Raw genomic sequence first — 24,095 nt, 5'->3', positions numbered from 1 at the left:
GCAGTGAGTAAAACAGAATGTTAGTCTAGCAAACAAACTAATCAACAGCAGGAACCATAAAACACAGATGAAAAATCTCATTGCCAGTATTTCTATGGCAGACAAGGAAAGAAAAAACAACTCCAACATTATACTTTAATACACATGGACACAAACTCATCATCATTTTCCTTTCCTTCTCTTTGTTTGTGATTGCTTGCTATGTTCAAAGACAATTCTAAAGTTGCAATACTGTGGTTGCTTGCCGAGTTCAGAGACAATTCTGAAGTTGCAATACAAACACATTATTATCTGCACAAAGTCACAATGATGTTTGTCCCAAAACAAATACTGAAAGATTGGTCATTGTCACTGAATTAACTAACACAAAATTTATTGTCAACGTAACTGATCCATAGGAACTGGATCCTGTATGGCTGTAGGGCAGTATCTATGAGGGACAACTCTGTGTAGAGTAGTGTATGCATGGCGATATTGCGAAGCAGAGTAGAGCAGAGCATCCTGGTTTGACTCGGCAATTGAACTGCACTATACTGGAATTCAAACTGCAACTCACACTGGAATCCAAATTGGAATTGGCCTACTTGAAGCTGTGCCTGGCCTCATGTACACAGCAGGTGAAAGTACATTTCAATCCATGATAGCAGCACTTCTAGTTTGCTGGTGTGCGCACTGTTCTGCAGCATATCTGATGCCCCTGCTGGAACTGGTGGAACAAATGGCACCTAAATATACCGTTTGTATACAGCATGGCATTGTGACACATGATGCCTGTCTTGCTTGAATTCACAATGGCTGGAGCAGAAACTTTCGTGGGTGATGTGTAGGCAACTTCACATGGTAGAAATGTCGGGCTGGCAATGGGCATATGATGCCTACTGCCAGTATACCCTATCAATGGTCCACCACCCTGGGAAGGGCAGCAGTGGAACAGTGAGTGATGCCTCATAGATGCTTAATATGTGTCATACAAATCATTGTTAAAACAAGCATTTATTGCTCATAAACCACAACAGTTGTGATGATACTCAGGGAAGTCAATGCCTGTGTGATGTAAGCTATGTACATCCCATGAAGAGGTGCAGTTATGAGTGAGAGGGCTAACAGCTTGCAGTGTTGGGTGGCTTGTGATGAGGTGGCAGAGGTTCTGCAAGGGGACTGACTGCAGCAATGAGCAGTGACTCACAATGCATTCTAGAGACTGTCTGGCAATGCAGGACATACTGCACAAAGGCATGGAGATTCATGTTGTGAATGAAATGGTTCACATTGGCATTGGTGGCTGTCTACACAAGCAAAGACAGACAGCAAGGAGTTTTCCTGCTGGGGCAATGATGTTTGAATGGCTGATTGGTCCCAGGATCAAACTGAAGGCCTCCAAAGTAGGAGCTAGCAGCAACTGAAGTAGCCCCATGTGACCCACTGGTTGCAAGGTAGTAGGGCCACAGCTAGCAAAGGCAGAGTCTGGAGGTGGTGTCTGGTTGATCCATGTAGATTTATAGACTGTTATAGGTTCCCCCTCAAGACTGGTGGCTGGCAGACTGTGATATTTTTGACTAAAAATGGTAAGTATTTAAATGGACTTGGCCTGTCCTTGTTTTGCTACAAGATCAGTTTCTGTTGCATAAGCCCAGCAAAACCATAGGCTGGATGTGGAGAAATCAGCCCACCAATGCTGCAGTGGCCTTGTCTTTCTGCTGCATTGCTGATATTTCAACTCTGGTCCCTCGACTCCCTGTGATGTGGTAATTGCCTGGCATGGTAGCAACAACTCTTGTTGTATCAGCAGGCAGTCCCTCATCTAACAGAGTCCAATCAACTCTTGTCTGACCATCTTTCATGGCTTCTTGTGTTAGCCATGGCAGTTTTCTCAATTTTGCTCAGTTGTCCCCAGTAAATTATTTTGCAGTTCAACACTATAAGGGAAACTGCTTATGGAGCACCAGTGCAACCCATTCTTGAGAACTGCATGAGTGCTTGGGATCCCCATCTGCTCATATTAAAACAAGATGAAGCAATTTGTTAGCAATAGGTTTGACCAACAAATGGTTATTATGGAAATGCTTCAAATTCAAATGGGTATTCCTCGAGGAAAGATTACATTCTTTTTTGCATAGCACTATCAAGAAAATTTAGAAAATTTGTCACTGATGTTAGAATGGTTATACTACTGCCAACACACATTTTGTCTAAGGATCACGAAGACAAGATAAGAAAGTTGGATTCATTTGGAGGCATTAGATAGTTGTTTTTTCCTTGCTCTGGTTGTGAGTGGAAGTGGAATTGGAATGGGAATGACTAGTGGTGGTACAAGGTATCCTCTGCCACACACCATATGGTGGTTTTGAGAGTATGTATGTATATGCAGATTAAGATTATGTGATACATAGAGTAGGATGAAGCAGTGGTTAAGACATTGGACTCATATTAATTAAGAAAATTTCTATCTGTCCATATAGATTTAAAGTCTCTATGGTTTCTTAAAATCAGTTCTAGTGAATGCTGTAATAATTGTGCCTCTGAATGAGCCATCACTGATCTTGTTGACTGTGTTTCATGAACTGAGCCAGTTGTTTGGTCCAACACACAGTTTAATCTGCTAAAAGTTTGAAAAGAGTGCAGAGTGAGAAATTCATTCTGGAAAGGAAATCCAGAGAGTATTAGGATATTTGTCCTTGATATCTTCCTAGGAACGCTAGTCCATCATGGTGTGCTTGAGAGCTGCAGTGAAGCTTGGAAAACAGGATAGAGAAAGTACTGATGTAATTGATGCTGTGAATGTGTGTAGAGTGCCTCAATAGGTAACAGTAAAAGCATTCCCAAAAAAGGCAGACTCCTGGGTGTGAACCAACCAGGAAGTTATTTTAATACAAATTAACAATTCTGTTTCCAGAACAGTTTATGTGATTGCTATCATCTCAGAGCTGTTTACACAAAATACAAATATGACATTGTTATTTGCAGTTCTTGTTTTGGTTCATCTAGGATTTCGGCAGATACTCTTACTTATCTCTGAATAACATACAGTTTTACTTGACATTAGTACTATGACGTTTCGTGTGAGTTATTTGGTATCTGTTCATTTCTTTATTCTGCACATAATACATGAATCTTCAGTAGCATCTCTTTGGGTGGCCCACTCACAGGCACTACTCCATGTGTTCATGTGTGATTTTCTTGCACTATCCAGCCTGTGGTATTACAGCCTTGCTGCATCACCCTTGCAACACCAGCTTTCATACAGCCATCTTCCATTCTTAAGTGGGCATAAAATGACAGTGATTTTTTTTTTTCAAAAATCCATACCTGTATATCAGAAAACGGAGAAAGATCTTGAAGAACTGTAGGCAGTATTTAACAGATATTGAAATAAACTCACAATTATGAAAAATTACCTCATAATGAGAGCTTAATTTCAATGGACAATTTAATGAGGACTTAGTCACCCAGAATAACAAACTTCATTTTAAATTTTTATTTCTCAATTTAACCACTAAAGCAACCATACTAGTTTGAGCAGTATAATTCTGTATGTATTTTGTATTGGTAATGCTTACCTTGTGTTGTATTTTCTCTGAGATACAACTTTATAATTTATTAATAGTGACAGTAAAAGGTAATTAATTTTAGGAACAGTATTTCTGTGCAGTGCATAATTATCTACAGAAATTCCCATCATTATCTCCTAGAAAAATCTTGTTTTAAAAAATGTGTTTAATGCTGGGAATGAATTGTTGGTAATGACATGAACAGAAAATAAGACTGATAATAGATTGAAGAGTCATATTTTTATAAAAGAGAAATTACCTATAGATGAAATTACATTCTAACGGTAATTTGTAAAAGCACATAGAAACTTACAAAACAAAATTTTGCACTGCAAGGTAGTTCTGTTTTGACAACCTACTTGAGAAGGGCACTATTTTATACCCCTGCAGCACATCCATTCTCTAATTACACTAGTAATGTTCTGTTTATCTCTGATGTCTTCACAACATAAGTAGAATGATTATTGTGGAAATATTTCTGTAAAGCACAAAAATCACAAGTAGGCTCTACACTGCCACATTATCACTGTAACACAGTTGTTCCAATGTTGTGTCTTTTGCAAGCCTCCGTGTTAATTTTATGTTTTGCCATACATATCTGCTGCCACACAAACTCTTAAATGAGTGCACTCATATCTTGACCTGAAAACCATCTTCCATTGTGATTTTCAGCCCTTTCAAAATGTTCTTTGCCTGCGGCTGGTTGTATTTGAGGTACAGTATGTATATTTACCATAGTTGAATAGAGCTAATCTCACATCACGCTCTTCCCACAAAGCACTTTTCATTCTAGATAAACACTTTAAACTGAGTTTTTCACTACAGATTTCACTTAACAAGGCACTTTGCTTTCTCTAGCTCACCTGACCACATTGCATCTTGGGATTAATGAAGAACCCAATGGTATAATCATTTCGCATGTTCCCTTATTTCTAAGACATTTTGTTAGATTAGATTACAAATGTCTTAGTGGGCCATGGAATTGTAAGACAGCTGTGAAACGAGAGCACAAGTTAATTTTTTATGCATTTCATTCAACTACATTTTGTAAGGCATGAAATGATAAGTCACTATATACATAAATCTTAGGTTTATTTCTTCATGGTTTTTTTGATTGTAAATATACAGTACTTTACAAGTGAATGACATAAACAGATATGACATGATGAATTTAAGCTGAAATAAATCTGATTAACTGTTCAATTTGATACTGAAACTCATAGAACTTCAGGCTCCTTTATTTCTGAAAACTTCTATATAGAAAGTAGAATTGACTGTTGTGTCTTTCACTTGTAAAGAAAACTGGCTGCAGTAAAGAAAAATATGAAAATACACTTTTACAATAAACACACAAAATTATTCAGTTTTACTAAACTGACATCTTCACACTTTCCTTCCTGATTTGATTTTATTTCTTTGGTGATACCCAATGATGAGTTTGCTGAAAATGCTATAAACAGTTTTTCAGTTGGTGAAGATAAGCAAGAAGTATGAGGGATATGTTCTTTATGTAGAACAATAAAAGCTGCATGACAAGTTATTAATACATCTTCCACCAACATTTTTTATTAATTATGTTCTTTGAACTATCTCGTTAGCAGAACTGATCATCATGAACCACCAAGAGTATTTGTTATGATCACAGCAGACTATGTGACACATTTAAGCCTTGCAATCAAACATGTAGATGAACAACTACATAAACAGTCTCAACGAAACTGGTGTCACCAACAACAACAGTAGTTCTGTGTACCCTGGCTAAACAGAACTTACCTGTGTATTCAGCAAATAAAATCATTCAATTTGAAGAAAACACCGTTTTTTGCTGCGGAGATGTTTTATCATCTCATGAGCTCACTTGGGATATTGAAAGAAAAATTATAATTAGGTATAAATGTGCAAAAATAGCAAAAATAATAAAAATAGAAAAATATTGTATTTGTCTTTCCAAATGGAAAAACGTCACTATGGGGGAAGGGTAAAACACTGAGAACTTTAGATCAGTAGGACATAAAAATAGGAAATACCGAGTTCATCACTCTGTGTAGGTTCTGCTTTCCAGCTGTCAGCTCTTTTTCCTTATTTTGAGTAACAAATTGTGTTGTGTGCATTGTGTGTAACAGATTGATACTTACTGTAAAGAAAACACGCCATGTTGCAGACAGGCACAATTAAGAGACACTTATATTGAGCTTTTGGCCACAGCCTTCACACACACACACACACACACACACACACACACACACACACACACACACAAAAGAGCAAGCACACCTGACCGCCAAATCCAGCGCCTTGGGCCAGAATGCGACATCACGTGGGATGCAAGCAGCAATCTGGAGGGGGTGGGAAATTGGAAGTGGAAGGGGAAGGGATAGTACTGTGCAGGTGGGGGGAGAGACAAACACTGTCTGGTGGAGTGTGCAGGGACTAGATTGCCAACAGGTGCAGCAGTAGGTGGTTGTGGGGCAGGGAGATGGGGAAAAAATGAGCAGAAAAGGAAAGGACCGGGAAAAGATCGACGGATGCATTGGAAGAGGACTACAAATAAGTAGGGTGGGAGATGAGAATGAGGAGGAGATGACAAGACAGAGGGGGTGGAAACTTTTAGGTGGATGGTGTGGGAATGACAGTATGTTACCATAGGTTGAGTCCAGGATAGTTATGGGAGTGGAGAATGTATTGTAAGGATAACTCCCATTTGTGCAGTTCAGAAAAGCTGGTGGTGAAGGGACAGATCCAGATGGCTTTGGTAATGAAGCAACCATTGAAATAAAGTTTATTATGTTCAGCTGCATGTTGTGCCACAGCCACAGGGTTGTCTACTTTGCGTTTGGCCACAGTTTGGCAGTGGCCATTCATCCTGGTGGACAGCTGGTTGGTAGCCATACCTTTCACACCAAAAAATCCCTCCCATATAGCCTGGCTATCCAGGGATGGTGTATCTGCAGTGACAAAAACTCGATTGCCCAGTATGCTGAGAATCTCACCAAGGCTTCCACAGAAAAGCACTATCCCTTAGACCTAGTCCTCAAACACTTCTCCCATGTCATTTCCCCCAACACCCTCAGTCCTCCCACAGCCCCCAAGAACCAACCACAAAGAAGTGTCCCCTTCATCACCACCCAGTACCACTGGACTGGAACAACCCTTTGCTAGGGCTTTGATTACCTATCATCATCCCCTGAAATGAGGGACATCCTGCTTGAGATACTTCCCACACTTCCTAAAGTGGTGTTCCATCAGCCACCCAACCTCCACAGCATTCTAATCCATCCCTATGCTGCTCCCATTCCCACCCCCTTGCCACAAGGATCATATCCCTGTGGAAGTCCCCAGTGCAAAACCTGGCCTATCCACCCACCCATCCACCACTTCCTACTCCAGTCCTGCCACAGGTTAATCCTATGCCACCACAGGCTAGGCCACCTGTGAAAGCAGCTGTGGTGCGATCATTGCACAGCTTTTTATATTGGTATGACTACCAACCAGTTGTCCACCAGGATGAACAGCCACCGCCAAACACTGACCCAGAGCAAAGTAGACCACCTTGTGGCATAGCATGCAGCTGAACATAACGCACTTCATTTCAGTGGCTGCTTCAGTAGGCAAGCCATCTGGATCTTTCCCTCCACAACCAGCTTTTCTGAAATGCGCAGGTGTAAGTGCTTACAACACATTCTCCACTCCTGTAACTATCCCAGTCTCAACTTGTAACATACTGTCGCCACACTCCACCCAACAGTTTTCACCCACTCTGTCCTGCCGTCTCCTCCCCGTCTCATCTCCTACTCTCTTTATTTGCAGCCATCTGCCAATGCATTCACCTGTCGTGTCCCTCTCCTCTCCTTTTCCCCCCCATCTCCCTGCCCCACAACCTCCTGGTGCTGCACCTGTTGGCAGTCTAATCCCTGACAACGTTCGTCTCCCTCCCCGCCTGTACACTACTATCCCTGCCCTCCCCCTCCCCCTTCCCCTGCCCCTTCCCCTTCCCCTTCCCTACCCGCAGATTGCTGCTCCCATCCCATGTGATTTTACATTCCATGCTTTTGTGTGTGTGTGTGTGTGTGTGTGTGTGTGTGTGCGTGTGTGTGTGTGTTTTACTAATGAAGGCTGCAGCTGATAGCTATTAGTGAGTATCTTTTAATTGTACCTGTCTGTAACTTGACGTGTCTTCTTTTTGCTAAGTATCTAAGAGAAAGTGAGGTTTTCTTTCAAAAGCTGAAGCTTATAATATCCTAATTCAAGTGTCACCAACCATCAATTCACATTTCTATTAATGAAGACATTTGAAGGTTCTGTTTTTTTCTTTTCTTTGATTAGGTTAACTATATGAAGAATATAGACAAGGCAAGCAGTAAAATGTCAGACAAAGTATTGTTAGTGGTGTAGAAAATACATAAAACAGTAAATAAAAAATCACACACTTCCAGACAATGATATTACTTAATTATGCAGAGAAACATGCAGAAATAATACAGTGAACGTTTCCCAAATGTTCATCTAAGTGAATCTCTTTCAGATGTACATCTAGTGTTGTGAATTTGCAAGCATCTGCATGCTTATCTGCCCATATCTTGTGTTCCTGAAGAGGGATGCTTATGTGCTGATGAACACAATGGCTCTGCTGTGCAATGCATGTACTTTGCTTGACATGTAACTCAGTATCAGGGAGGAACTATTGTGCCATATAAATATCACATGCAAGTCTTGTACTATTGTACATAGGCTTTGTATTTATTTCTCCCATATTGGAAGGTAAACATACTGTATTAATTATGGTTCATCTTCTAATCAGTCTATCATATGTTTCTGCATGTGATCATATCATCACAAAATATATCAAATTTATAGACAAGGTGTGTTTTGTAATTTGTGTCTATATTAAAGCAATTCACACCATTTTTTCGTTGGTGTTTGCTAAATTTATCTGGAAAGTGTCTATACACTGACATCCATATTGGATATGTAGTCATTCATCAGTAGTCAAAAAGCTTACTTGTGTTTTTAATAGTACCAGTGAGTGTTTACTTTCTATAAGAATCATTAAGGGAATTTGTATTAAATTTTCATATAAGAATAAAATAAAGTGCTACAAAGTTTTACATGTATTAATTTGCTTTTGGTGAGTCTGCTGTGAGTTGAACAAGGGTATACAAGTGGTATAAATGTTCTGAAAAAGGTCATGAAGATGTTGAAGATGAGTGCTCGGGATGCCCAGCATGTGATCAACTGCTGAAATCATGTAAAAATTAAATAAATTGTTAACAGCTATTGATGAATCACAATCAGTGATGTTGGCATATCAGCTGGCTCATGCCCTGAAATTTTTAGGATGTTTTGGCTATGAAACTTGTGACAGTAAAATTGGTTCCAAAATTGTTGAATTTCAAACAAAAATAGGTGTGAATGCAAGTTACTCAGGAGTCAGCAATGATACAGAACTACCGAAATATGTAATAGCAAGTGACAGAACATGCGTTTTTGGATATGTTGTAGAAACTAATGCTCTGTCTCCTCCACGTATCACCAAGACTGACAAAAGCTGGACAGGTGCACTCCGATGTGAAGGTTATACTCACTGTATTCTTCTATTGTAAGTTGACAGAGCACTATGAGTTCTTGCAACAGTTTCGAACGATGAATAAGACAGACTACTCATCAGCTCAGTGCCATTTGTTTGAAACAATCTGGAAGAAATGCCCCAATTTGTTGGGAAACAGTTCATGGCTAATGCATCCTAATAATGCACCTACTCAGATTTCATTAGTTGTACAGGGATTTTTGTTCAAAACAGCATGACAATGATGCCCCAGACTCCATATTTGCCAGACGTGGCCCTATGTGACTTGTTACTTTTTTCAAAATGAAAGAAAATGTTAAAAGGCCATTGCTTTACTAGTATATATGAGATTGAAAATGCATTGCTGAAAGAGCTATCCCAAAGGTAAGAGTTCTAGGAGTGTTTGGGGGACAGGAAAAAGGGGCTGGCGTAATTGTACAATGTGTCATGGGGACTGTTTCGAAGGGGATGACGTTGCTGGAGACAAATAAATTATTTTAAAAAATATATATTATTGTTTGAAAACACACAGTTATGTAAAATTCAAGCAGTGAAAGGAGGTGCTACAGGAATATCAGAACATTTACTGATAATATACACATATATTTTATGTTTGAAATTGTGTTCACAGGCTCTCAAATTTTAACAGAAAATTAAAATTTACCTGTTTCCTTTAAATTTCCTTAAAAGTTAACATCAACTTCCATCGAATGAGTTCTCCCTTTTGCTACCAACTTATTGCCAAGGACACTGATAATTATGTGTTGAATGCTCTAAAGCAGCAGTGTCAGCATCTTTATCCTCATACCAAACCTCAGTAGTCAGAATAATGATGTCGAGACTCAATGTTTTGCATGCTTCAGTTAAGGCCAAAGTCGTAAAATTTGTTATTTATACAACTATTAGTGCACATTATGATATATAACACATTAGTTGCTATTTTTGGTGAGTTCAACAGTAAGTCAATTTTTTCTGCAAGCAGTTGAACAAGAATGGTGTAAGTCAATGTGTAAATTGCACCTCTGACTATATTCCTGGATTTTCTCAAACCACCAGCAGCTTTTTTTTTTTTTCAGTACAGTGAATATGGTGCTGAATATTTAATGGCTGGGTCATTATATGTGACTGGTTACAGTTTGTGATGTATAAAGAAACAACGACTTTGTCTGAGAATCTGCAATATTAGATGACACCCAACACAACTGTGAAACATAAAACTTTTTTGTTCTTCTGTTAGGAAAGATTTTAGGACAATTTTAAATATTCAGGATACTTTTTAGATGTTTCATTATTCTACATAGAATGGCAAACATGTTGTAAATGGAGGAAATACACAAGGCCTTAAATTGTTGGTAAATAGTGTTTTATATTGACTCTGCATTCAGAATAATTTTTCTCTAGTGTTCATTATGTAGCTGACATTATGATCTAATTTGAAATTTATGGCTTCATATCCTTTTATATTCTCTTCTCATTAGTGCTCATGATAATTGTATGTTTGGGATGGGTTGGGTTGGGTTGTTTAGGGGGAAGAGACCAAACAGCGAGGCCATCGGTCTCATTGGATTAGGGAAGGAAGGGGAAGGAAGTCGGCCGTGCCCTTTGAAAGGAACCATCCCAGCATTTGCCTGGTGCGATTTAGGGAAATCACGGAAAACCTAAATCAGGATGGCCGGACGCGGGATTGAACCGTTGTCCTTCCGAATGCGAGTCCAGTGTGCTAACCACTGCGCCACCTCGCTCGGTATATGTTTGGGATGAAGTATGAGTTTTCTACAGAATCAAACAAGTTCTTCTTGATTATCAAAGCTTGTAGACCAGCATATATCCAACAAAAAAGGCACTTAATACATTTTAGAAATTCTTGAAGTAGGCATAACCATAACATAAATATGTCTCGTGCAAGTGTATATCATTTGTTGGATAGGTTGCAGGTATAAATGATGAACCTCAATTATTGTTATTGTTTGAATTTGGTAAACTCAGGACCACATGAAGCAGTAATTTATATCGTTATTCTTTTCCTTTTTTTTAACTTCCCACCACATTCTTATTCTTGCTCTTTGTTATTCTCTTCTTTCTTTCAGCCATGTCCCTTCTCTGTTCTTTTGTATTTTCTTCTGTAAAAACCATGATTTTTTGTACATTTTCCCCTTAATTCATGTCCGTTTTCTATGTCTTTGTTTGTTATCCCTAACTACTGTTGGTATTTCTCAACTTCTGTGAAAAAAAAAAAATTAGATTTTTGAGTTTTATGAAAGAACTTGATTTCTTTATCAGCCTCTTGTTATCCAGTCTTTTTAATGGCCATATTATGTAATCCTTCACTTTCTCATTGTATCTATTATAGTCTCAGTTTTTCAGTACACTTCCTTGTTTTTTTTTTTTTTTTTTTGCAAGGAATTCTCAGGCATAAAGATGTCCAGTTTTAATCATCAGATTCTAATGCCTCAGTTTTGTATTAATAGCTAAGCATTTTTTTATTGTACATCTTCTTTGTTAAGTATCATGCCATTTCCTTTTTTCTGGCTCTGTTTAGATTAGCTGTCTTTTCCAGAGCATTTGGCTGGATTATTTCGCCCAAGTATTTAAATTCTGGAACACTCTTTCTTTATTTTTCAATATTTTAATTCCATATATATTGGTGCACCTTTAATGTTGGTCAGGCATACACTTTCTCAAACAAGATTTGTAATTTGAATCCAGTTTCTCCTGCTACTATTTGATGGAAGTTTTATCTGTTGCAGTCATCTTGTAAATTCTCTGTCGACATTGCTGATTCATCAGCAAAAGGTAAACAGAAAATCTTGAAGTTCCCCCTCTTTCTTACAAGCTTTGCTTTATTTATTACTTCTTCTACTGTTCTTTTGCTTCATTCTCATAGTATTTTCTCAAAAATGCTACTGAATAATAATGAAGACAATACATCCCTCTGGCTCATGCTTTTTTTTTAAATTTCAAAAGATTTTGACATTTCACCAACAAACTTAGTGTTGAAAATTCTGTTAGTCAAAGTTTACTTATTGATTGTCATTGTTTTATTGTTAGATCTAACTTTTCCTAGGACTCTGTCAACAGAATCATAGGCTTTTCTAAAGCTGAAAAGAGTCACATAAAGATTTTAACTCTAAGTTGCTTATACCTGATTAAGAGCTTTATGTTTAACACTTGTTCGACATGTGATCATCATATCCTAAAATCTCACCGATATTCTCTTACTTGTTCCTCTGTTTGATTTTCTGATAAATTTTGCAAAGCTATTGACAGGATATTATACATTGCTGAAAGGAGAGATATCATTCTGTAATTGTTTACATCTGTTTTGACCCCTTTTGTGTGATGTATAAATAAGTGCTATTTTCCAACCTTGTGGTATTTGTTCAGTCTTTGAGATATTTTCAATTCCTTCTTGTTGTTGCTTGACAGTTCCATCACACTTTTTTTTTCAATTATATGATCATCCCTAGGAGCTTTGTTGTTTTTTAGTTGTTTAATAATTTGTTGTATTTCCTGAATGCTCTGCAGCTGTGAATCCAAAGTTATGTTGTGGAATTGCTTTGGCAGTTTCTTGTTCAGTTCTTCACACTTTACAGGTGTCTATTAGTCTCTTACCAGTATTCTAGTATTCTACAGTTTTCCTGTTTAAGGTTCCCTTTCTTCAGTAATTTACAAAAGTTGGTCCTTCTCATCGTTCCGTTTAACTAATCTAATAATTTTTGCTGTCAGTGAACTTTGTGTTGTAAATTCAATATAATCTTCAGGCTTTTTGATGGAGCAGTGTTTCATCCAAATTCATTTTCTTATTTCTAGTGCTTCTTCACGTTGTGAATTTCACTCTCTGTTTTCCTCTACCTATTACCATAGCCATTTCAAGAACTGACTTGATCAATTTAGATTGAATTTCATCCAGATCTTATGACTGTATATCAAGTTTTTCTCGAAAATATTTTTCTTTAGCATTCAGGATATCTGTATCTTTTCTTAAGGTTTTATGTTTTAATAATAATCTCTCCTTGTCGGGGCACATCTAATTTTTATAGTGGTAAGATAGTAATCTGTTTCTGTATTTGCTCTTTTTTAACTTCTACATTCATTTCATGTTGAAACAAGATGATGACATTGTCAATCTGAAATTCTCCTAAAAGGGAATTTGGTGATTTCCGTGTTTTCTGTCTTCTGTAAGTTTTTAAAAAGTTGTGGACATTGACATGAGGTTAGATTCTGTGCACAGTTATATTAGTCTTTCCATGTTATTATTCATTCTTTTGTGAGCTGTATGTTCTCCAACTGTTTTTACATATTTCTTCTCTCATCCTATTCAGACAGTGAAGTCATCCAGTAGTATTTGGGTATTGTTCCCTTGAATTTTAGGCATTTCATGCTAAGCATTTCTTTTATTATTTTTATTAATTGGGGTGTGGCAATGTATTGAAGTATAAGCTTTGTTCACACATCATAGGACTAAAATTGAAAGACACTCATGTGGTGAATATAAATCTGTTATATAGTTACTATTTGGCTGTGAACAATTAATCCTGTTAATAGGAGTGGGATCCCAGTGGATTCCAGTCATTTTTCACCCTAAAAATTTTATATGCCTCAAATTCCATTGTATTTGCATCCATTAATCTCATTTCTTGCAAGGCTAAGAGTTTGATTTGGCATTTGTCCAGAACTTAAATGAGTGGAAAGTTATTTGGATGATAGATGAGCAATGCAATCATTGCACAGCTTTTTATATTGGCATGACCGCCAACCAGTTCTTCACCAGGATGAATGGTCACTGCCAAACTGTGGCCAATAGCAAAGTGGACCACACTTTGGCACAACATGCAGCTGAACATAACTTGCTTGAATCTAATGGCTGCTTCACAACTGACCCATCTGGATCATCCCCTTCACCACCAGCTTTCCTGAACTGCACAGATGGGAGTTATTCTTACAACATATTCTGTGCTCCCAAAATTATAACCAATGATAATGTAGTGTTCCCCCACCCTCCAACTAACAGTTTCCATCCTCTCTGCCCTCTCAATTCATGTCACTTCACCCTCATTGTTCTCCTTCTCTGTTAGTGAAACTATGAGTCTTTTGCCCTCTCTGCTCCTTGCCCTTTTCTGCTCCCTGTTCCCCCCCCCCCCCCCCCCTTCTTCCCCACAGCCTCCTGACGCTGACCCTGGTAGTCTTGTTCTGCGACCTTTTAGTCCTTGCATGCTCCACCAGACAGTTCTCTCCTCCTACCACTCATACATATTCTATCCCTCCCTCTTTCCAGCTCCACTCCTGCTGCTTTTATTCAATGCAACATTTGCAGTCCAAGAACCAGCAATAGTGGTCATGCATGCATGAGATGTGCGTGCTTTTGTGGATGTGTTTGTGTTCTCCTTTCTTTTCCAAAGAATGCCTGTGTGCAACTCAACCTGTCATCTTCATGATGAGTAACAGTCTATTCTTTTCATACTTACTGTTTGTAATATGCTATATGCAATATAGCCTGTGTTAGAATATGACTTAAGTAATTGAGATTCATATCATGTTGAAATAACAAGGGTTCACAGTCCTATATTTCAGAAAATGTTTCATGAGTACCATTTTTTAATATACCTATTGAAATTTGTTGTGCTGTAATAGAGATTTATACTCAGATTACATGAATATCCTATTTTGATAACCCATCATTGTGGAAAGACATTCAGCAAATAACGTGAGATTTTGTTTGTTTATTCAAATGAAAATATGCTGTAAATCAACAGAATAGTGCATCAATTGCTTTTTATAAATTGACATGTTAATGCAAACCTCTAGAATCACATTGAGTAATTTATTGCATGTAAAGGTAGGTTTCCAAAGAAAAAAAATTAATGTAGTTACTAAGAAATATTGCATAACTAGTTATGAAGTAAATACCTTGCTCCACAAAATCCTGTTTATATGTTCCAATCAAGTGGAAATCTCTGTCAATCTCCTTTTGCTGTATAAAAATGGGTTTACTGTTGGATAAGTATTTGTTGTTAATTTCAGATTTCATTTACAATTGCGTTTCTGATTGATTTATATCATTACTAGGCATCTTCATAGATCTAGAATTAAGTTTGTGGATGCATTAAGGAACATAGCTCGTCAAGCATTGTCCTCATACGTCTGACAGCCAGTCTTCACTACTGGGTTAGGCCCTGTCAAAAGTGGCATGTTGTTAATCTTATGAAAAGACATATGCTGTGGTCAAAATCTGCATGCAGAGGATATCTTTCTATTATGATGGATCACTGAAGGATTGCTTTCACCAATGATGGACTATCTACTATATGCTTGGTGTTTTGGGGATGATTGTTGTCAAATTATGTTTTGTGGCACATCCGTCAATGATATTGTGATAAATGAAGATTGTCAGTACTGGTACATAGTGGTCATAATCTGTGACTGTAATTTTCATTTATAAATAGGTATCATTTAGTAAATCCAATATCACTGCTGAGAGACAGCCATGAACAACATACAGATGTAGCAATATGACAGTTGTAGATAAAGTGATGAGAGCAACTCAATTTTTTGCATGTAGTAACAAATAAATGCTACAGATTATTTGCTAAAATCTTTGGGGATGATAATCAGATCTGAAGGAAAATAATAAAGCAAGGAATGTATATGGAAACAGACATGCTTTTATATTAATAACAGGAAAGGTCTAGCTTTCTTCTGCATTAGTTTAACTGAAAGTGGCACGTTCTAAGTTTAATGACACAGTGGTTGTGACAGAAGATTTCTATTCAAAGAGAAAAGGAGTCAAATCCCTTTCTGGTCATACCAATTAGATTTCCCACATTTTCCAGAAATCAAATCAATTAACAAAGACATGCCTGAACCTTCTGTCATCCATATTTTTACTGCTGTCAATAGCCTTGTTGAAGGAAATGATGATTAAAAAACCTGTTATTAATAATAAAACTGAAGAATAAGTTAAATGAAAGTATCACTCCCTAATTAACTATGATGTGACTTCTGGAACTAAAAGAGAGTCCACCAAACAACTGTGACCATGGAAAGTCCTGGGTGGAATATAAATAATGAGAGAAGTGGCGATAACAACTCATCATTTAATTGAGGCACTGAGCAGTTGATACGCACACAAACAAGACTGAAAATGGTGCTAAGCTTTTGGACTAAATAATTCTTTAGAGCAAACTAGCACAGAATACATAGTCATTACATGCACATACACCTGCAAAGCAATATTGTTCTGGCTGTCTACATCATACCAACACTGCAGGTTGACACTAGAGATGGGGCAATGTAATCAGTTGGGACAATATAGCCATGCAGAATATGTGTGTATTCATGTGTATTTTGAAGAATGATGTAATTTGAAAAGTTAACAATGTTTTCAGTCTTGTATGTGTCTATCGAATGCTCAGTGTCTAAACTACATGGTGACTTGTTACCATTATTTCCCTCATTATTTATTTTGTTTTGCTGACGCTCTTTTGTTTTTAGAATGCACATCATTGTTCCATCAGGAAATAATAAATGTTTCCACAGTTGGATATAAGCATTAGATCTTCCAGTACTCTTTCTGTGAATGGAACTGAAACAGACTATGACATGTGATACAATAAAACATATCCTTTGTCATAAACCTATTTGCATGTATTAAAAATAAACTCTAATCATATTTTTTTACTTTTGGCCAATTTGCAGATGAAAGTGATAGAGAGATAAGTCTTTGCTAACATATCATATCTTCTCAGTAAACATTTATTCTGTTGGAGTAGATTGAGTAATATAAATCTACAAAGGTTCATGTATTTTGTTAATCTAATTGTGACAGTAGGATAAATAAAGTATCTCTGAAAGGCTGTATCCTAATGTTTAAATTTTTCAATGCACCTGTGTTAGGTTGGTGCCTAAATCATAGTGTTTATGTTATGAATGTTGGTATTCCAGTTGCTATGAGTTTATTTATTGATGCATTAACCTACAACGATCCACATTATTGTACTTGAGAAATGGCAAATGTTATGAAATGAGATCATTCCACTACTGTGCAGCATTTGCATACAATGGAGAAGGTTCAAAAATTGGGTGTATAGGTACCGGATGCTCTAACCCACAAAAATCAGCAGGTGGCGATATGTGCGTCTGCATGTTCATCATCAATTGGCTGAGGAACACACCAGCCATTCTTATCCTGCATTGTTACTTGTGACAAAAAATGCTGTCTTTATGCTAACATAAGGAAAAGAAAGGAATGGTTGAGCTCAAACAAACTGGAACAACAGCAGTGTAGTGTACTACAAGTTGCTACCCCGAGGTGTATTAATTACTACAGACATTTATTGTCAACAACTGAATGAATGTCTTTCAGACACAATCCAAGAACAGCAACCAGAAAGATGTGTGAAGTGATGCTACTCAATGATAATGCCCACCTGCATTCTGCTAAATTGATAAAAAAGAAAAAAAAACTATGGAGGATTTGGGTTGGAAGTCATTCTGCACACACCATATTCACCTAATCTTGCATCCTTAGATTCTCACCTTTTCTGTTCACCATCAAACAGTCTTCAAGGAACTTCCTCTCTGGATGAAAATGTGCTCTGAACATGGCTCGATGAGTTCTTCACCTCAGAACCATGTGATTTCTACATTTGTGGGTTCGAAAAGTTATCCTGGCATTGGCAGACTGTTGTAAATAGTGAAGGATAATATGTTACTGAGGACTAAAGTTCCTGTTATGTTCATCTGTTATGTTTATTAAACATATGGAAAAATAAAACTTTGAACATAGCTGCTAAGGTTCAGTGACCGTGTCAGAATTGTATTGGAACAACTAAGCCCTCGGTCACAAATATTAAGTCAAAATTGACCTGGTTTCGACGCTACTATGAGCGTTGTCTTCAGAATTAGACTAACTGTTCTAAAACATATTAGGTATATAGTACATTAATAAAATTAAAGTTTGTACTGACTGGAAAAGATGCTGTACTTACAAGTCACATATTAAAAAAGGTCTGAGCCGGAAAGGCGACGTCATGAACAGTTGTGAGATGGCGAGCCGCTAAGGGCTGCTCGTACTGTGAACAAGGGTTGCAACAAGACTGACTTGTTCCTCTATGTGCCTTGTAAGTACTGCATCTTTTCCAGTCAGTACAAACTTTAATTTTATTCATGTACTATATACCTAATATGTTTTAGAACAGTTAGTCTAATTCTGAAGACAATGCTCATAGTAGCGTCAAAACCAGGTCAATTTTCACTTAATATTTGTGACCGAGGGCTTATTTGTTCCAATATAATATGGAAAAATGCTGTGAACTTACACACCAGCCCGATGTTTAGTTTTCCAAGGCACAGCTTCAGAAGGCTCTGCTTACGCAGAAGACAAATCTTACTAAACAACTAAAGTTTTTCACTTCTGCAAACTAGCTTAAGGGCCAGATTCTTAAATGGTAGTTAATTCTCCAGGTACCTATGGATAAAACTTGGTTACTCTTAAATTATAGACACTTCTGTAAGTTTCTGGAAATACCAAACAAGAAACAATATCACACTCCAACTAATTAGTAAATGAAAGGAAACATCAATCTCAGCTCCTGGTGTCCACATTTTTGATAGATATTGCTACATTCTAGTTCTTATCTTAGAACTATGGCTTTACTTCCTTGTCTTCTTTCATCTGAATCCTTATTTCTGTTTCCTGTTAGTTAGTGGCTGTAGTGATATTGAACATTTTCTCAGACAGTTATTTGCTCTTTCCTTGAGAACTTACAAGGGCGAAACTATTAGTCTCAAAACTTCAGTATTGTTATTTACTTTCTAATGTTTTGAGATATTTGATAATATTTTTTGTGGATGGTGTGGGCTTTTCTATTTCCTTACTCACTACATACACTTAGCTTGAATAGTATTTTATAATTAAGATATTTAATGAAATTTTTTAAGTTTTGTTTGTATATTATTTTTTAAACTAATCCATCATATTATCTGGATGCTGTGTTTGCCTGTTACAAGCTAACACAGCTGCATGAAAAAAGTATCTTATATCTAGGGTCTCATATTGACTGTTAACCTCAATTGTTAAGGAAAGCAGTGAAGGTAGCAGATCACAGGTTTTTACTTGTGCATTTTTAAAAAAATCTGACTGTCAGTTTTAATGTTGTTTTTGATCCTTTAAGTGGGCCATCCTTTTCAGTGAAAGTTTCCTCAAAACAGAGGTGAGGAATATACTAAATATGAAGGTCAAAAGGGCTTGTACAATGCAGATTCTACACTTTTACCCAAAGTTTACGGGGTGGAGCAACGTAAACCCCACTTCGTCAGCAGCCTTTGTTTTCATATTTATCACAGTATGGATATATGTTTGTGAAAAAACTCACTGTGGACCATGGCAAACATCACATCACTATACTCCCCTTTTCAATGGTTTTCAAACACTTTTAAGGAAAGGATACGTTTTTTTCAATAACTTTGCAAATAAAAAAACTTACAGATGCAGTCAGTACAGCACAATATTATCCTTATCAGTACTATCACTTTATTTTGGTATATTCAGTGGTTCCAGAGCAATTTGATATTAACAGTGTATGTATCTCCCTCTGTATAATGTTTTTTTTAAAACTAATGATTCTATTATTGCATGAAAAAACATTGAAATTTGATGAGTATATACACTATACAGTACAGTACAGTACAGTACAGTACATTCAGAGGAGAGATGCGAAAATGAGTTTTACTTAAGAAATACTCATTAAAAAAATCTGCAGGTGCTCCAGCAATCAAGCTGATGGTACCATCAATTTTAATTTCTGAAAAACTAAAGACTGTGATGAATTTAACATTACATATGCTAACTTTCTGTGATTTTTTAGATGTAGGATCAAGTAAGAGAAATTAATAGTTTGTGCTAGATGTAACTTATGTCTCATAGTTTCTATTCCTTTAGTTCTTCATGAGGTAGAGACATAAGCATGTTCTCTTGCAGGCTAGGAATGATTGTAGTAAATTTGTGCTAATAAGAGAGTAAGTCATTGTGCTGTTGCCATTAGTATGAATAACCAACTTTAAGTGGTCAGTTTGTTTTGATAAATGCAGATATGCATCCCTGTTGAATTGTATTTTCTTGCAAATTGTCCAATATTGTTATAAGTATTTAGGAGATAAGTTCTTGATTATGTTCTAAACTGAATAATTTTACTAAGTTTATAAATTCTTATGGCTTTAGACTGTGGAACGCCACATAGTATTATTTTATTTTCAGCCCCTGAAAAAAAAAGAAATGCTGTGAGGCAACACATATGTAATTTCATGCATGTTTTCACATATAGAGAATACAATTCCTGGTATGCCCTGAGGCGAGTAATTGTAATGAGTAGATGACAGACTGATAATAGCAGAAATAATGATTCTAAATCAGATTTTCAGCTGTTACTCCACATGGCTTATCATTTACCACTTACTTAATTAAGTAATACATGCAAGTCTTTACTTGTTACTCCAAAGTACTTAAAGTATGTGCTACAAGAGACAGGTGTGAAAAATAGATAACTGTACCTAATAAGTAATGGATTCAGAAACCAATCTGATTTGTGAATTACTGTGAAATTCACTGCAGACAAACTACTGCAAGTTAATTTTTATCTTTGAGTGTGTTATACCTATCATTGACTGTATTGAATTACTGACATATGTTTTAAAATGTGTATTAAAGAAGAGAAAATCTTATTTCTGTTACATTTTAGTCATAGTGTCAGAACCCTGTACTCATAGGAAGAGAATCCTTTCCTTTAGAGAGTACTATGTAAGAAGCTTGTTACATTACAAACCTAATAATAGTTTAGCTAGCATGCCTGTTGTGTGTATTTTACCGTGCAGGTGAAAATAAGATATTAATGAATTATGTGAAGATGTAACATTGACAAGATTATCATGACTTCATAGATGATAATAATTTAAAAGATTGTTGAAATGCAACTGTAATTATGTTTAGTTGACAACATTCATCCATTTCTGCTGTGTGAGTTTTGAAAGAATATGTGTGCCTAAAAGAACATTTGCTTAATAACCGAGTAAATATATTTTAACATGCTGTGCTACACTTTTCCTTCTTTGCTTAGGGCTTCATGGAGCACCTATCAATAATTATATTCACACGAACACAAATAACTAAATTTTCACAAAAAAGGTTCTTTTGTGGCTTATGCAGAATCAAGATCTTTTTATACTTTTGTGAATTGGGAGGTAAATGCATAAGTGATTTTACACTGAAACTTTAAATATAGTTGCTTTAATCTATACCAGACAGGGTGATATAATTGTTGTATCATTAAGTAATGTATGAAGTCACTTCATTAGTTGATAAACAAATAATTTAATATACTAATACCTGGAATAATACAGAAAGTACACACACTATAGACAAGTTATTGAACATAGCTAAGTTATCATCCAGCTTGTGAAAGTACATGGAAAATTAGGATTATTCACTCTTACCTGTGTCATTTGTTACCATTTGCTCATATACTTAATAAAAGTTGTGGTCCTAGAGACTGCTACAAGCCATATCCTTGTTATATCAGTTTCATGGCAAAGAAGTGGGGACCCTGTAGTGTGACGTGTGGTGTAGGGGTTCGGAAGCGAGAAGTTCATTGCAAGACATATCTGGAGTTCGTCAAGACCTATGCTAGAGTGCCAGATGCCCAATGCCATGGGAAGAAACCAGCAGAAATTGAAAAATGTAAACTAGATCCGTGCAATGATGAACTCAGGTAAAGAAAGGCGATATGAAAAAGGCTGATGTGTTTATCTTCTTTGTTAAGGAAAAATAATAATTTGATTGTTATAGCTTGAATTAATTTGTTTTTGTTTGCTGAGAGAACTACAGGTATATTCAGTCTATTAAGTATTTACTGCCAAAGGTGCTTATTAGAAGGTAGTAAATTGTTTGTTTATGTATTGGCTAGGTATTGGTAGAACTCACCTTTTCTGGGATATGTGTGTTAGTGAATTTTTACTTTCAGTAGTTTGTTTCTTTTTCCTTCTATATATTTTAATATAGATTTTTCTTTAAAATTCATAACTACCTTTTTCCTCTGTAGCGTCTACAATATCTTGCAATCACAGTTTTTCCCTTGGGCAATGGCTTGTAAATATTTTCTGGTGGATGCTATTGAAGTTCTTGTTTTAATGTATATTGGGAAATGATAAATTGCACTGACTACATTATTAAAGCACATTTTTGAAATTGCAATATTGTTTAGTGTGAAAATGTTTTTTGCACGTCTCAATTTTTAACACATTTCTTGTGTACATTTCTCTCCAGCCATAGCAGATGTTTCATTTCCAGTTAGATGAATACAGAATTTCACAAATTTTTCTCTGAAAGTGTGCAGCAATTTTTCCCATGTAAATATTATTTTGCATGACTTTTTAAATTTTTTAAAAACCAGAATATATGATCATTTGCCCTATAGCACTTGGGTTCACTTTTTGCATGCAAATGTAAACTCTGAATGGGTGCTTGATGATATTTATCAGTATTCAGAATGACTGATGTGTTGTGAATTCAGTGCCAAAGCATCAGTGGGAATTAAGAGTATTTTAATTCAGTCTTGAATGAAGGACTGCCGTGATGGAAAATACCTTAAGTGCTGGAACAGACATGTCTTTCATAAAGTGGCCACAACTTTTATGGCTCCTTCTGCAGCAGCCATATGTCACTGGAGAACAATGGTGCTAAGGGGGACATCACATCATTCATTTATCCAATCCATTATTGATAGATGCAGATGATGGCAAAATGTGAATGCTGTACTAGTGCCACCACTTTCCGTGTATTAAATCACAACAGAGTAACATCGCAGTCTGCTTTATGTCAAAATCACTTAAATCAACAGTTTTACCCATTCTGTGCACATGAAGCCACTCCTCTTTATCTTCAACAGCTGTTACTTATTTTACCATGACACATGCTCTTGGTCTGATGCAAGTGTTCCCATTCAAAAAACATAGGGTGGTCGTAATGTTATGGCTGCACAGTTTATAAAATATTTAATTATTGTGAGTCATACACTTAGTTCCATATTTACAAAAATTATGAAAGTAGTAGAAAACTGTGTCAATTCATTGAAAAGGAATAGAATGTGGTTGTCTTCTAAAATTCAGAATTTCAACAAAGAAGCAAGCAAATATGTAAGTAGTAGAAAACTGTGTCAATTCATTGAAAAAGGAATAGAATGTGGTTGTCTTCTAATATTCAAAATTTCAACAAAGAAGCAAGCAAATATGTGTAAGCAAAATTTTGAGCAGCATTTTGCTGGATGATGCCTCTTCTTCTAGATCTTTTATTATTATATTTTGCCCTTTCCGTGCTCCATATCTTTTGCCACTACATGTATTAACAACATTTGAATCTCTCCTCAGTGATATTATGTGATTTCCCATTGGTTATAATATTTTATATTCCAAAATACCCCATTTTTCAATTATTTTATTCATTTCTTGTAACAATACGTTTGACAGAGAAGACAATTCTTTCTAATGTGGTATATGGTTAGTTACGATATGTTACCTGTGAGAATTTATAAAAGTAATATGCTGGTACTCCATTGTGTTCTGGATATAATTACATTTTTCTTTGGCAATGTACCCCAATCCAAAACTAATGTACCTCTTCAATTCTGCTGATATTCTTGCATTCCGAAAATGTATATTCATGTTGAACTGCAGAGTGCACAGACGTATTCGTAGTACGTTTAAGGTCATTGTTATTTATATTGAGCAAGTAACTTAGCATTTGAACTCTATCTGAGTTTCATGTTTTGTTTTCACTTTTAATTAGTCATAGAAGACTGTTAAACACCTATTTCAACAACAAATCTCTTAATTTCAGAATTACTGAATGTTTATCTTATTGTGAAACAGTTCTTTCAGATTATCGTTCACACTACTAATGATGCCACATAGAGTCAGAAACAGCTACAAGCATGATA

At 36.3% G+C, this 24,095-nt stretch overlaps 1 protein-coding gene across 1 annotated transcript in view; it reads left to right on the top strand.

Moving 5' to 3' along the window:
- Positions 1–24,095, top strand: part of LOC124615735 (protein madd-4-like) — a 325,617-nt gene that overhangs the window by 80,574 nt on the left and 220,948 nt on the right. Inside the window, exons 8-9 of the mRNA XM_047143810.1 lie at positions 4,221–4,262; positions 21,684–21,872. Coding sequence (XP_046999766.1) covers positions 4,221–4,262; positions 21,684–21,872 — 231 coding nt within the window. The remainder of the gene's footprint in view (positions 1–4,220; positions 4,263–21,683; positions 21,873–24,095) is intronic.

Source organism: Schistocerca americana, chromosome 5, assembly GCF_021461395.2.
Source record: "Schistocerca americana isolate TAMUIC-IGC-003095 chromosome 5, iqSchAmer2.1, whole genome shotgun sequence".
NCBI classification, from domain to species: domain Eukaryota; kingdom Metazoa; phylum Arthropoda; class Insecta; order Orthoptera; family Acrididae; genus Schistocerca; species Schistocerca americana.
Note: the sequence above shows the minus strand (reverse complement) of the source record. Positions and strands in the feature narration are given on the sequence as shown.